General features: G+C 37.8%; 1 protein-coding gene across 2 annotated transcripts in view; it reads left to right on the top strand.

Annotated features, from left to right (window-relative positions):
- The window catches only part of ITPR2 (inositol 1,4,5-trisphosphate receptor type 2), a 584,772-nt gene that overhangs the window by 117,026 nt on the left and 451,723 nt on the right, over positions 1-16,023 (top strand). The window contains exons 3-7 of one of the 2 annotated variants that reach the window (XM_005902445.3): positions 6,286-6,401; positions 7,188-7,274; positions 9,346-9,504; positions 15,366-15,464; positions 15,733-15,816. In XM_005902445.3, the coding sequence (XP_005902507.2) occupies positions 6,286-6,401; positions 7,188-7,274; positions 9,346-9,504; positions 15,366-15,464; positions 15,733-15,816 (545 nt within the window). Of the gene's footprint in view, positions 1-6,285; positions 6,402-7,187; positions 7,275-9,345; positions 9,505-10,469; positions 10,527-15,365; positions 15,465-15,732; positions 15,817-16,023 lie in introns of those variants that run through there. The other variant, XM_070371231.1, reaches the window with a different exon arrangement.

The raw sequence follows: 16,023 nt of genomic DNA, 5'->3' as shown, positions 1-16,023 counted from the left end.
TAATTCTAATTGCTGGCATCCAGTCACCCCTCATCTGCCTGTCCCTGGCCCTGGGGAGAGTTTTGTTACCACTTTCCATTTTATCATTGGGAAGGGCCTGTTGTCTTCATGGAACTCTGCTCCATCCGGTTTATATTAAAAACAGGAGAAGCTCAGAGGCTCTCCCTCCCCACCTTTCTCCATGTGGAGATAATAAAGCCCTTGGCAGCCACATTCCCTGTAATCAGCATGAGGTAATTTTACAGGCTTCCATGAAAGAGCCATTTGTTGAATGCCTGCTTTGTGACACCCATTTGCTGATGGTTTAATGTCTTGCCTCATTTAAATCTTACGACATCTCTTGGAGGGAGAAGAAATGAAACAAAGTTTTCTTTCCACCATTACCAAGGGAAATTGTTGGCTACTACATAACTTGAACTTCATGTATAATAACCTAGAATAGAGTCCTACAGACAGTTTCTGGGGTGCAAAAGCTGCCTTGTATTTTAGGAAGCACTTGTAGCTGTACAAAGCAAAACATTTGAGAACTATTTAGTGAGGTATTGCGAGTAGAAATTTAGACTGGTTTCCTTCCAGATGCACATGGAGTCACTTGGGAAGGTTAGTTCTTTGATTTACAGTGTTACATACTGAGGAATTGGAGAAGGCAATGGCACCCCACTCCAGTACTCTTGCCTGGAAAATCCCATGAACAGAGGAGCCTGGTGGGCTGCAGTCCATGGGGTCGCGAAGAGTCGGACATGACTGAGTGACTTCACTTTCACTTTTCACTTTTGTGCATTGGAGAAGGAAATGGCAACCCACTCCAGTGTTCTTGCCTGGAGAATCCCAGGGATGGGGGAGCCTGGTGGGCTGCCGTTATGGGGTCACACAGAGTCGGACACGACTGAAGCGACTTAGCAGCAGCAGCAGCAGCATACTGAGGAATACATGCTCCACACCATTTGAATGGCTTTTATATTTCTTCCCTCCATGAGCACTTATTAGAAGGTTTAAGATGCCAGCAGATCTTTCAGTTTAACATGAACACTTCTGGGAGGTTTGATTTCCTTCTGTGGTTTTAAAATAAATATTCCAATTTTAAGACTTTTTTTTTTTTACAATATTGCTTGACTGAACATAGCCTGTTTAGTCAGATTTCTAGCATTTCCTAACCTTCTATAGTTCTGCAAAATTGCTGGCCTTAGATCTTAAGGTTAAGTTTTTTTTTTTTTTTTAAATTTAACTCGAATTACTTGCGTGTAATTACTTGTTTGTGCTTTTGATGTTTGCTCTTTGAAGCAAACCTTGCCTTTTTTTTTTTTTAATTATTCTTTGAGGCTTGAAATGCTAGAGATTGTTGCTACCTAGTTAATAAATGACACTAAGTAGCTTTGTAATTAGAAAACTCCCTGAGATCTTTTTTCTTAGCAGTATATACATCTTTAAATTTAGAGAATGAGCAGACAAAGGGGTTCCAGAGTTCTGGAAGCAGAGTGAGGAGGGTGGTGAGAGTGGATAGATAGGTCTGGGTTCCTGCATGCCAAAGGAAGTGTTAGTTGCTCAGTCATGTCCGACTCTTTGTGAGCCCACGTAGCCCCACCAGGCTCCTTTGTCCATGGAATTCTCCAGGCAAGAATATTGGAGTGGGTGGCCATCCTCTTCTCCAGGGGATCTTCCCAACCCAGGAATTGAAACCTGGGTTTCCTGCATTGCAGGTGGATTCTTTACCAGCTGAGCCATCAGCGAAGAGAAAGGAAGGCTTTCTGTCAAGGCTGTACCCATGCTGGTGCTAGTTATTGCTTCTGCATATTGTAAAAGATACTAAGGCTATGGTTTTCCCAGTGATCATGTATGGATTTGAGAGTTGGACTGTGAAGAAAGCTGAGTGCCAAAGAATTGATGCTTTTGAACTGTGGTGTTGGAGAAGACTCTTGAGAGTCCCTTGGACTGCAAGGAGATCCAACCAGTCCATCCTAAAGGAGATCCAGTCCTGGGTGTTCATTGGAAGGACTGATGCTGAAGCTAAAACTCCAGTACTTTGGCCACCTCATGCGAAGAGTTGACTCATTGGAAAAGACCCTGATGCTGGGAGGGATTGGGGGCAGGAGGAGAAGGGGACGACAGAAGATGAGATAGCTGGATGGCATCACCGACTCGATGGACGTGAGTTTGGGTAAACTCCAGGAGTTGGTGATGGACAGAGAGGCCTGGCGTGCTGCGATTCATGGGGTTGCAAAGAGTTGGACACGACTGAACGACTGAACTGGACTGAACTGAACTGAACATGGTAGTGGAGACTTCACCCTCTACTTCTTGCTGTGCTTTTTCAGGGAATTCAAGAACTGTATACAAAGACACATTGTGGCGTCTGAGACTGTGGCATCAATGAAGGGAACACCTTGTCATGAATTTGACATTTTGGGGTTACGTTTGGGTTTAATCTGAGAGCTCTACTTTTTGAAGCTCTTTGCTGAGAGCTCTGTAAGTGTTTAGTCACTTCTTTATCTTAGTAAAGCTACTGCTGAATGAATGGAGCAATATTAAGAATAATACCTTACATTTGATGCTTATTATAGGGCTTTAAAGTTCACAGAGTAATTTCACAGATTTTCTATGTTTTTTTTTTGCTTATTTCAGCAGCCCTGTGAATTAGGTGTAGCAAGTATTATTACCACCTTTATTGTGCCGTAAATTTAAAATCAGACAGAATACGTGACTAGCCCAAAAACAGATTTTTAAAAATGTTTTCTAAAGGAGGTAGAGGGAGAGTCACACACACACACACACACACACACACACACACACACACATCACTGTTACCACCAACAACATTTTTACAGAGGTCTGAATGCCCTGGGTTTCTTCCTGTCAACCAGAATAGTCCTGTGATGATGGTACCCACAGAAACACTTCAATTATTTACAAAATGAGATGCCTCCTGGGGAGGTGGCTGAGGAGAACTAAACAGCTGAGGCTCTGAAAATGGAAAGGGCTTTGAAAATCTAAGCCTTAGTGTCTCAACCAGGGTGGGAGGATGTCAGCTAGACTCCCCTCACTTTCCCTCTCCCTCACCCTTCCCCACCCCACACTGATAGGTAAGACTAAGCCTGTTGGTTCTGCTGCTTTCTTTTTAAATCTGCAGCTACCCTAAAACTCCCATATGCCTAGACCCTCCCTATCTCTGATCACACTGGCAGTGGACTTTCATGCTGGGCTTCTCCTCTTGTTTATGTCATCCTCCACGTGCTGTAAGAGCTGAAAACCCTAGGAATAGGGTGTTTTCCCTGGGGTAAAGAACATACTCCTAACCTAGAACATGGCACTCTGTAGACCCGGATTTCAGCCAGTGTTGCTGATTTCATTTCACAGCCTGGAATGTCATTTTCTTGACCGGTTGGTAGGTCCCTGGACATTGTGCTTCTCTGCCCTTGTACCAGCCATGGACTCTGTTTGAGATACCCCCGTGCTGCAACCCCTGAGCATTCGAACCTTCTTGCCAACCTGCTGAATTAGTATAGATTCTTTAACACTTGACTTGTGTCTTCTCTGGAAGATTTTCTGGATCCCCCTAAACAAGGTGAATGGGCTCTTGCATCTTTGAGGCCCACAGCACCTTCTCCAGAGCCTCATTGTGAAAATTCATCACACAGTCGATGTCTGTTTCACCCACTAGACTGAGAGCTTTCTGAGGACAGGGTCTGAGTCTTCACACCCAGAGGCACAGCCTACTAGTCAACCCTAGTTGGCTGGATGTTTGACTGGATGCTTCACAATCGCTTTGGCTATGACGATGAGGACTGTGACAGTTTCTTTGCTAGCTACCCAAGGATACCATTCATTAAGAGTGCTCCTGGGGTGCTCTAGAATTTAGGAAAAAAATATTTTCTTTGTCAAAAGACTATTTCCTAATGGACTTAACTAGGGATTTGAAGTAATGGAGAACCCATTTTTTTTTTTTTTTCTTTCTTCATAGATGAAGGTAATCAGAAGTAGAGATTGCAGATTATGGAGTTGAGTTCTACTTAAATATAGACTTGTATTTTTGCTGCACTAAACAGTGTAGGGAGAAGGGAATGGCACCCTATTCCAGTACTCTTGCCTGGAAAATCCCATGGAAGGAGGAGCCTGGTAGGCTGCAGTCCATGGGGTCGCTAAGAGTCAGACAGGACTGAGCGACTTCACTTTCACTTTTCACTTTCATTGAAAGTGAAAGGAGAAGGACGTGGCAACCCACTCCAGTGTTCTTGCCTGGAGAATACCAGGGACGGGGAGCCTGGTGGGCTGCCATCTCTGGGGTCGCACAGAGTCGGACACGACTGAAGCAACTTAGCAGCAGCAGCAAACAATGTAGGGTTTGGCTATTTGCCTAATATAGGACAGTTAAAGCAGTCCGCTGTATTACTTTGGGAGTACTCTTTTGGAGATATCACTAAACAACCTTCATATGCGTGCTTGTAAAACTTGTATATTCTCTTTGTAGATACTAACATATAGGAATAGTTTCTAGGGGTTATCAACTATGTTGCCAAGGAAAACGGTTTTTAAATCTAGTTATTTGGGTTTCACACACTTGTGCCTGGTGAGGATTCCTGTCTCCTGCTCTAATTATGACAGTCTTTCGACCTACTTTGAGCAGTTAGAAGGTGTCTGTTTTCTGCTACCTACAAACTATTTACTCATCCACATCAATAACTTTTAGACCAGAAGTTAATAATGTTTTCTATAGGTGTATATGTGTAGAGGGGAAGCAATCAATAGAATTTGTATTATTTCTAATTGCAAGCTATAGAAAAAAGTCATTATTTCTTCTGAGGTTTAAAACTTCCTTAAGTAATTTACAGTAATATTTCTTGATCATGTGTGCGATTAGAACCAAAAGTAAGTGAGATTTGAAAAGAGATTGTCTTGGACTTCCCTGGTGGTGCAGTGGATAGGCATCCACCTGCCAATGCAGGGGACAGGGGTTCGACCCCTGGTCCGGGAAGATCCCACACGCCACGGAACAACTAAACCCCTGTAACACAAATACTGAGCCCGTGCTCTGCAACTAGCGAACCCATGTGTTGCAACCACTGAAGCCTGTGAGCCTAGAGCCTGTGCTCCACAAGAGAAGCCACTGTAATGAGGAGCCTGTGTACAACAGTGAAGAGTAGTCCCTGCTCACCACAACTAGGGAATAGAGTGCAGCAACAAAAATGCAGTGCAGCCAAAAATAAATGAATAAACAAAAGTATATAAAAAAGAAGAGATCACCTCATTTAATTCTATACTTAATTTTAAAGAGAATAATAGAACAAGCATATATATATATTTATAATATAGTCAATAATGTGCCTAAAATTGACATTTGAGTTGACTGAATTGTATCTTTGGAAATGTATTTGAAAAATGAAAATGAATGTGAACATTAACACATCAGCCAAAGCAAGGTTAATTTATTATATAGAATTTTTACAAATTTTTGTGAGATAAATGAAAATAATGTTTGAATCTTGTGTAACAATACTCCTTTACTATAGAATATTGGGAATTGACCTATATTCTAGATTGTAATCCATTCCACAAACATACAGAATCATTAACAAATAAAAGCAGTGTTCAGTCAAACTTCCATTTTCCTCTTTAAACAGAAAAAAATTGTTTTTTCACTTAGAGATGTCACTACATTATTCCACTATGATTTTCTAACTTAATATTTAGTAGTAGAGTATAATCTTAGTTTTTTGTTTTGCTTTGTTTTTCCCTTATAACAATGCAGTACAATCATTATAACATACTGCATCTCACATTTCCACACTGTGTTCACCCTGGGTATGTGTAACCTTGGGGAACAGATGACTGAAATGTGATTGCTTGATTGCTGTGATTGTTTCTACTTCTTTCATCACTTTTGACTGTCAAAGATACATACCGTGTATAAGTAATTGATTGTGCAAAGTCAGATAAGGCAAAGAAAGACCCTAACCTGGTTCTCCTGACTTTCTAAAGCCAGGCACCCCATTATAATTAAGAAGTGCTTAGTAATGTTTACATTGGTTTGGTTTCTTTGTAAATCACATTAGCTATGGTTTCTTTAAAAAAAAACCCTAAACTAATGAAAAAGGTGGTATTTTAACAGACTAAATAATTATTTGAAAAGAAATGTTGTGGGTAGAATTTAAGAATTCACCTGAGTATGGGCTAGATGATGTTGAAATGTTATTTATACTCAGACATTCAGGATTCTAATACTCAGCTATAAGGGAAATCTAAACAATGCTGGTCTCCCTAGTTACAGTGTTTTCGTTTGTTGATTTGTCACAGACTGCCTCTTTAAGGTGTGCCCTATGAACCGATATTCTGCTCAGAAGCAATATTGGAAAGCCAAGCAAGCTAAACAAGGGAACCACACAGAGGCAGCCTTGCTGAAGAAATTACAGGTAAGGACTAGCCTTCCATCTCTCTGGCTTAACATAGAGCAAGTACAACAATAACAAAAGATCTATTCCATAGCTTAGTGATTTCCCTCAATACACTGAGATCCAGAATAGATGTGGCAACATGCTGAAAGTGGAAAGGACTTTTAAGTCTTTTTAATCAGTGTATGACTACTGATTTCCTGGTGTGTGGGTATTGTATTTCTTGCTATTTATCCGGGTGTGCCAGACCAATTCAGATATTCACATCACATTGAAAACCAATTCAGAATCTCTGCAGGAATATCAAATCCAGTTATATTTTACTTGATAGAGTACCCTTTTTTTTTTGGAAGACTATCAGAAAAAATTTGAAAGTCTGTTGTTTCTGATTTGGACTCTGTGTAAATTTCATAGGACTTATTTGTCATTAAAATTCCTGTTACTTTTAGAATTGAAACTGTATTTTGAAGCTTTTGAAATGTATTTGTTTGGCTTCTCTAGCAATATTCCTTCTGAAAATAATTTTTTAAGACCAAACTGCTTAGTCCTTTTTCTGAAATTTCTAACATAAGAGCATATCAATATATTTTAGGCTACATTTCAGCATTAAACTGAGAGAATTGTCACACATTATAATCATATATTTAGTTACTGCCCCACTTCTCCCTAAGCACCAAGTTTAAAGTAATCCACCTATTTTAGTCTTGATTGTATTCTTTGTTCCTAGAATAAACCTTTTTTTCTGTGTCAGCTATTGTGCTCTATTTGTTATGGTTTCACAGTAAATATTTGATAATCACTTTATAGCATGCTGCAGAACTGGAACAAAAACAAAATGAATCAGAGAATAAGAAGCTATTGGGAGAAATTGTGAAATACAGTAATGTTATACAAGTAAGTGTCTATTTATTTTCGTATAAAAGAGATGAATAGTTTATCGATAATTTGCCTTTGGTAGGAATGCCAACCTGCATTAAAATTGGGGGCTACAATAGTTTGTTCTTTGGTCAGAATTATACAGTGTGATATTTTCAGTTGATATTCAGCACGTCATTCTATATGAATAAATCCGGTATGTACACATAAAGAAATGAGCTTATCTAGATGAATTACACAAATTATTAAATCAAAAGGAAGAAGATGGGGAAAGCTTGTAATAAAATAGTCTTTTAGAATTAATGAGACTAAACTTGTAGCATATGAAGCTTTATCTTTTCATTTTGTAGGGAGGAAAGTTTTCAAATTGTACTTTTAGATGAGAACTGTCCTTGAGTTATTATATCTTCTATTTCAATTAGTATGCACACTGATTTATTTCATCAGCATTTATTTCTTGTGCTTCACTTAGATCTTTTACTTTTTTACTTGGATAGTTGTTAATATATGCCCCACCTTGTTCCCAAAGGAATGTAAGACATTTTCAAAAATACCTTTCACATAACAAGATGAAATAAATAAGGTAACTGGATCAAAGGGAAAATACTGATTGCATGAATAAATTGAAGTCAAAGGTGAGGCATGTTTATCATATCCATGTTGTAAAGACTGGTAAACTTTGAGTTGAAGCCTTTTTGTTGCTTGTCTAGGTATAAGACCATGTGAAATATTGCGATATTCACATATTAGTAGAAGGCTGGTACAAAGAACTAAGTCAGAAGTTTGGAAGCACAAACATTCTCAGGAAGAGGACCAGAGAACTGTTTCTCCAATGAGCTCTCATAAAGAGGACACTGTTTAATATAGTAAACAATGGCCCTAACAACTTCCTTACCATAAATGCTACAATGAGGTGTTTCTTAGAGCTGTTTCAAAAAATAACATCCTCTGATGTTTTGTTATTGGCCAGTGGCCAAGTGCCAGAGCACGGGACCAGCAGAGCAATTCTCTGGTGGGGCAAGAGGAGAGCCCTGGGTCTGTGACTCCCCGGTTGTTACAAGTTAATCCCATAATAGACTGTGTGTTACCTGTGGCTGAATGTCCCTTGGGTGGTCCTCCATAACTAGAGTTTCTCTTAACCAAGTCTTGCTTCATATTAAGTGCCAGCAAGCAGAGCTTATGTTTCTTGTCTAGAATCTGACATGCAAATGTTTCCCAAAGTGTTAAGGGCTGAGCCATGCCCTCTTAACAGGGTGGATTCCAAAAGCACTGGAGTTGGCCCCTGAGGGTTTTCACTGGAAATTTCTGAGATAATTTCCTTCTTATTTTGTAGATGTTAAAATGACCATTCTTTATTTTTTTTGAAACGATTGGAATAATAGACGGGAAGGTTATTTGTTTCAGTTTTTCTAGTCAGAATAATGTGTCGGAAAGGTTTTGCCCATGGGATCCAAATATCCCCAGCAGAGGCGCTCCTGCCTTCATCTGAGAAGGAGCAGGATCATGTCCTCTTGTGGGAGTGGCAGAGGTTGTTTAGGACAAGCAGCTGGTCTCACACAGGGGGATGAGGGCCGGTTTTAGGCAGGGGTGATTAATAATATGAAGTGGGTTGATGCCTTATTCCAGTTCCTTGGTTATCCTTTAATATAGTTTGCTTTTGTGGCCGGGCAGGAATTGAGAAAGAATATATTGGGTTGGTCAAAAAGTTCACTCAGGCTTTTCTGTAATATCTTATGAAAACCTGAATAAACATTTTGGCCAACCCAGTAGTTGGGAGTAACATCCTGGTCTGTTTTGGAAAGCCTGGGTTTATCCTATTATTTATCAGTAGATGAAAATCGTTCAGGGACGTGTCCTTAGTTTTTTTCCCTTATGTGCTCACTTCATATGAAACAGCACTGGGGGTGGAGGTGAGGAGGAACCCAGAGAAAGTCAACTTGGAAAGATGGTGAGTCTGCAAGGAGCTGCTTCGTTTACTGTCTCCCCTGAGTCGTGTTATGTGGGTATGTGATACAAATATAAACACATATGTGTAATGAACAGAGGAGATCAAAGAATGAAGGCAGTAATCCCTAACTTTTTCCTACAGCTACTGCATATAAAAAGCAACAAGTATCTGACTGTCAACAAGAGATTACCTGCTTTACTGGAGAAGAATGCCATGCGCGTGTCCTTGGATGCTGCGGGAAATGAAGGGTCTTGGTTTTATATTCATCCCTTCTGGAAGCTGAGAAGCGAGGGTGACAATGTATGTAGCTCTAAGATGAAGAGAAAAACGTGCGTTCTTGAAGATGTTAGTTCTTAATAATGGAGAATCCAAAAAATGCAAGGAAAGGAAAGATAGTTTTCAAGCTTCAACATATTATTTTATGTTAATTTCTTTAATAGGTTGAAAGCATTTATTTATAGTACAGATTATGCTCTGGAATCATAAAAAGACTACGATCAGATTGATTTAAAATCATCTTCCAGCCAGAATTTTGTGAAAGAATTTAAGTAACATTAAAATATTGGCTGAGACTTTCAAGGGAGAGAAAAGCAGAGTTTGTTTCTCGGCCTTATTCAGGAGGGAGTGTGGCTGTATAGAAGAAGCTGTGTTTAGGAGATGGAGTTTATTCCTTTGAATTAATAGAGTAACACAGCAAATCATGACAATATGTCATTTATTGGCTCAGTGGCCGGTTGTTTACAATCTGTACAACTTAGTAGATGTGTAATGTATGAGGAGATGCGTAATGTAATGATTGGCAGTGGCTCATTGATGACAATACTTAAATATGTTGTATGATTTGAATTTTAGTAGTTGCAAAATATTTTTCTGCTGCTTTATGAAGCAGAGAAAATAAAAATTATGTGTGATGATTCAATAGGATCAATAGTTAGATATTTTTGTGTGTAATAGATGAAGTAGCAAGCGACAGTCCTGGCATGTGGGAGATGCTTAATAAATTCTGGTTGACACCAAGTACTCAATAAATTTTGTAAATAGAATACAAATATTGGGTCAGGTGATCAATAAAAATAGTTGAGATTTTAAAAAATTAATATTAAAAATTGAAAGCAATGTTAAAGTCTTATTATTCTGACAATTTTCTCAATCAATACTGTTATGATATTTTAAAATGTATTGGCTGTTTCTTGTCTTAGAAATGTCTTATATTGTAATAAATCTATTTTTCCAGTGAATTTTGAAGTCCAAATTCAACTCCACAGGTTACAAGCTTCATGGTTTAATTTGGTTAATAGATTAGCTGATGATATCCTCCTTCGGTAAGGTTTGGGAGAAGCATGGCATGCAGGAATGTAATGCACTTTAAACTTGTTTTGAAAATAAGTTATTTTCTTTTTCCTTTTGGTATCAAGTGATGTTTGCTGTGAGCATGACATATATTTTAATTTCAGTAGGTGGTTAATTACAGTCAACTCTCAATTATTCAGGGACTGGTCATGCAGCTTAAGAACAACCTGTGTCTTTGGATGCCCTGTTTTAAAATACTTCTCCAGCCCCCCTCACTGAGTAGGGTCCCTGTTTGCAGGTAGTCAATGAAAATTAAGCATGAAAACAAACAAAAGCTGAGCTCAAGCTCTGAAGGAATGGGATGAAATCATTGGATAAATTGGGGCCTTGAGATTAGCGTGGATTTTATTAATTCATGCCATCTAATTTTTCATCCTATCTATTCCTTTCCCTACTCCCAAATGCCTTTATGGACTTCCCTCATGGTTCAGATGGTAAAGAATCTACCTTCAATGTGGGAGACCCGGGTTTGATCCCTGGGTCGGGAAGATCCCCTGGAGAAGGCAGTGGCAACCCACTCCAGTATTCTTGCCTGGAGAATCCCCATAGACAGAGGAGCCTGGTGGGCTACAGTTCATGGGGTCACAAAGAGTTGGGCATGACGGAATGACGAACAGTAAGCTCCAAATGGTCCTTGTCAATAAGCTATAATAAGGATGGTTTTATTAATTCATCCTATCTAATTTTTCATCTTATATTCCTTTCCCTACTCCCAAATGTCTTTACAGGATCAAAGAGAGTTGACTGTAATGAACTATTTCAAATAATTAGTTGAACTGGATTGCAGGATGGGGAAGAACCTACCACCCAAGCACTCCATCTTGGTTAAAGTGGATAGTATAATTGTTATGTGCAAAATAGAGATCCTCCTTATATAGATGTGCTCCATAAAGCATGGCTAAAACAACCTTACACATTGCTTTTTGCTGAAATAGCTCACTGTTTTTGCTCACCACTGTAGCTTTTGTGCATAATTAAGGTTGCTGTGAAAGCACAAGCATATCCATAGACCTTTATTTCCATGAAAATAATTGTATCATAATGTTCATTTTCCTCCTTAGGAATAGGTAGCATTTTTCTAAAATACAAGCATACTGTATTTTATTGAAGGCAGTTGGAAACCCTGTCATTTCATAACAAGTGGTTTAATTACTATTGATTTTTTGAAGCAGTTTTTAATAAAATTTTTTAAATTATGAAAGTATGATAACATTTACTGGAGACTTGGAAAATACAGAACCAAACTACATTTATTTCTACTATATGTTACAATTATTTTTTAAGTGGATAAATTAAGATTTTTTGGTTGGAGTTTCAGTATCACACTCTCAGAAATTAGTATAATGAATAAACAGAAAAGTAGAAGGGATATAGTAGACCTGAAGAGCACTGTGAACCGATTCAACATAATTAAGATTTATACGATTTTCACACAACCACAGGATAAAAATTATATTCGTTTCCATGACTGTATAAGACTGTAGATTTTTCAAAAAAACATTAAACTAAAAGGAAGAAATTGCAAGATTTAAAAGACTTTTAAATTTCCGTTTTATTATTTACTAATTAGTTAAGTTGCGATTTAGGTTATAACTACCCAAAAGATGTTCAGTGACTGAAAGCTAATGTAAGACTGAGGCTGATGATAGGCTGGAGAGAAAAGTGCTCATATCCTCAAAAAATAAGTAGTTTCTACTGTTTAAGTTCATCTCTGTCATATATCTTATAGAATTTCAGGGTAGATAATTTTTGGAGAAAAATAGTTTCATGTTTCCCTCAACTTTGAGCTGTGTAGATGTCCATGCTTGTTGCTGCTCAGAAAGTCACTGGGGACAGCTTTGAGCAGAGTACATACATATTTTATTTTCGTTTATCTTCCCTTGATTGAGTAGTTAATTTTTCATCTTCAACTTTGATCTAAGAAGACATTGGTTCTTTACCTTGATAGTAGATCTTAAAAGGGAGAAAAGGTCAGATATTTCTTTCAATCAAGAAAAAGAAAAACAACCCTTAGGGAAAGAGCCTCTTTAAATAGCAAGTAGATTTCACCCTTTTGAAAACCTAGGCTCCTTGGAATTTCAGAGAAGGTGGCACTCGATCCCTGGTGTTTTGATTTCTACTGTAGTGTTCTTTTCACACCAGGTGCCACTTCAAAAGAAGGGTGGCTGCTGGTGGTATTGTGTTCCTCTTTATTTTCAGTAAAATCCCAGCATGAATCTTGCATGGCTGTTACATAAAATCAGCAGAAATGCTTTTGGAATTGCAGTTTTTTAAAATGTGTGTGCACTAGGGTGAATGTGATATGGCAGAAAATGATGTCATCCTCAAGTTCTGTATTAAATATATGGCTTCTTAGAGGACATCTCTCCCTGTCAGTGGATCAGGCTCCATGCCTGCACTCTTCTGAAAATACTACCAAATTTACCAAGTTATCTAAACAGATAAGAATTCCTCAAGAATAGAGACTACTTCTTATACACCTTTGTGTTATTCCTAGCACTTCTTACTGTTCTTTTTATATCTTATGATTAGCATCTTGTCCATTTCATTTGTCAGTTTTATTCATCCTGTGTGATCAAAGTAACCATTTGTCAACAACAAGACCTAGGACCTGGAAATTAGGGAGATAATGTTAGATTCTCCTTATGAATACCACACTTATGAATCCTTGAAGTTGGTGACATTTTGGCTATATGACTAGTCTCTTAAAGTTATAGAAGACTTTACAGCTATTGTTTTGAAGTAAAACTAATATAGGGATTGAGCCAAAGCTTACAGCAAGCTATCGTAAAATAGTGAGACCTAGAGCACTGACCATAGGTGCAACCAAAAGTATTCTTTTAATTAGAAAGATATAGCTAAAATATGTCATTATATTTAGCAACTTATTGGCTAATATTTATATATACAGACAGGAATGATAGTGAACCAAATCTGACTGTTCTTTAGGAAATCGGAAGACCAGATGTAGTATGGGCAGAGTGTAGTGTCAAGTCCCAGTGTCTGTAGAATGGAAGACCACTCAAGCTTCTACGTGATTTTGAGACTTGGACTTGGCTTGGTGTCATGTGCAAGAACATATGTTCTTGTTTTTTGAGGGAGGTATTGAAAATATATCTGTCATGTTGATTTTTGTTTATTTTGTTTATAATTTAATTGCTTAAAATAGATACCAATTCGTGATTCAAAGACAGAAAACAATGTCTCTTTTTAATCCTTTTTTCCATGTTCCCAGTTCCCACTTCTCTTTTTCACAGTTAACCACTGGGATGATTTCTTATGCGTATACTCCTACTCTCCCTGTTTTACACAAACATAGCCCAGTTCTGCCCTCTCATCCTCTCACGTAGCACAGTTTCTAAATGATTTTTTCTTTATCTGGACATAATAAAGAGCTTCTGTAATGGTCCTTTCTGAATCGCAGCCTCCACCTGATTATGGACTTGAAAGGCAGGATGGTGAATAGAGACTAGTCCCGTAAATAACAGAAGCAATTCCTGCAAACCAAAGAATAATCTTCTTTTGCTCGATTAATGAGCTTAGGGCTTCTCTATCATATTTGAATCTCCAGGTATAGTTTGTGACAGCAGTACTGTAGGTGAATGTAGACTCTTGTATGTAATTTATTGACATTGAAAATGTGAAATTATGTTCCTTTAAGTCTTAGTCTAGATTCAGATCCAGGGAGGAGATGTTTTATCTGTTTTTATTGTCTCAGTCCTAATTTGTTTTTCAGTTATCTACTAATCTATTCTAATATTTAGTTGATATGAAATATGCAAAGGGAAGGTATTGGTTTTCATTTCTGAAGTGGTGAGCAATTCTGTGAAGAAGAGTGAAGGTACTATACAGTAGTAGATCTTCTAGTGGAACTTGACAAAAGTAACTCTAATAACTATAAGATAACTGTTCACTATTATCCTTAAGAAAAGCACAACTTCTTTCCCCCACAATTTGAGTGATGAATAAAAAGACTTAAAGATCAAACAGACATTGTTAATAAAAAGATCAACTTTGACTTATTTCTTTAAAGCACTTTTCCCATAATTAATTTTAATTTTTATTTACAAATGAGCACCAGGTTTAAGGAACACTGTTAGTATTAGATATTTAAGATAAAAGCGAACCGTTGCCCAAGACCCAAACTATAAACGTGTTCCTACAGGGTCATACCAGATTCTTCATTTTCTGAATCCAGATGATATTAGAACATTTATTAAATTTCTGAGACTATGGGGACGATCAAATATAGTAGATTTGTTTTTAATTTAGAGCAAATACAAATGTATAAGATTCCCTGCTTGCACTTGAAGTGGTTTTAATGTTTAGGCAGATTCTTGTTTTGTGGCAGATGCATTTATTCTTGATAGCTCCTGTGTATGTGGCGTCAGACCTCTGTGGAGGGATGCTGACCTAATTACTGACATTAAGAAAGCTCTAACTGAAATGGCAGACCAATAAGACAAGAATCTAGGGACTTCCTTGGCAGTCCAGTGGTTAAGATTCCACGCTTCTACCACAAGCGGCATGGATCTGATCCCTGGTCAGGGAGCTAAGATCCCACATATCAAGCAAAAGAAAAAAATCTACAAAACCAGCTTTATGAATCCACACTAGGCCCTGTGGGACATGATTATATAGTCATTTATCAGAAGGTATTTTACCTTAAAGAGAAAAGAATTGATCTAAAATTTGATAAACAGGTCAAATATTAGGTCAATAATGAAGACTCTTTACAGTTATTTTTAGCATCAAATATATCATCACAGATCCATGTAGTGTCTCAGTTGCAACTTAATTCTGATTTCCAGATTGTTGTTGGAGATAAAGTTGTTTTGATGCCCGTGAATGCAGGACAGCCACTACATGCCAGCAACATTGAACTACTCGATAATCCAGGGTGTAAAGAGGTAAGTTTGGGGGGAAAGTGAATTTGTTGATTTTTATCACGAGAAGAAAAAGAAATCTTATAGGTTCTTTCATTGTTTTCATAAGCATAAGCCCAGTTTATGCGAGTTATTATTACTAAGATACCTATAGATTTTGAATGGTCCTTTGAAGATATTTTTTGACATACATACCCCATTGTCCAAAGTTGTTCTTTTTTCTCCTTCCTCTAGTTGAAGTAGTAATTCATGGAACCTGCAATCTTATAACTTAACATCTCTTCATTAATAGGTGAATGCTGTTAATTGCAACACTAGCTGGAAAATCACTTTATTCATGAAATACAGTTCCTATCGAGAAGATGTACTAAAAGGAGTAAGTATGTTACGTAGAACATTTGCTGGAAGAATTGAAGGTTGTCTTTGTGTTTGAAGTTTAGAATGTGACTGTAAACCTTAAAACTCATGTTGAGTTTTCCCTCCTATATTTGGAAATGTATACATAATCTTTAAAAGCCAAGTGTTAGCAGAAGGGCCCAGAGTGTCAAAAACCTGCAGAGTCACCTACTTCTTACATTTCTTT

This window comes from Bos mutus, chromosome 5 (assembly GCF_027580195.1).
Source record: "Bos mutus isolate GX-2022 chromosome 5, NWIPB_WYAK_1.1, whole genome shotgun sequence".
NCBI lineage: Eukaryota > Metazoa > Chordata > Mammalia > Artiodactyla > Bovidae > Bos > Bos mutus.
The sequence above is the reverse complement of the archived record's forward strand: the minus strand, read 5'-3'. Positions and strand labels throughout refer to the sequence as shown.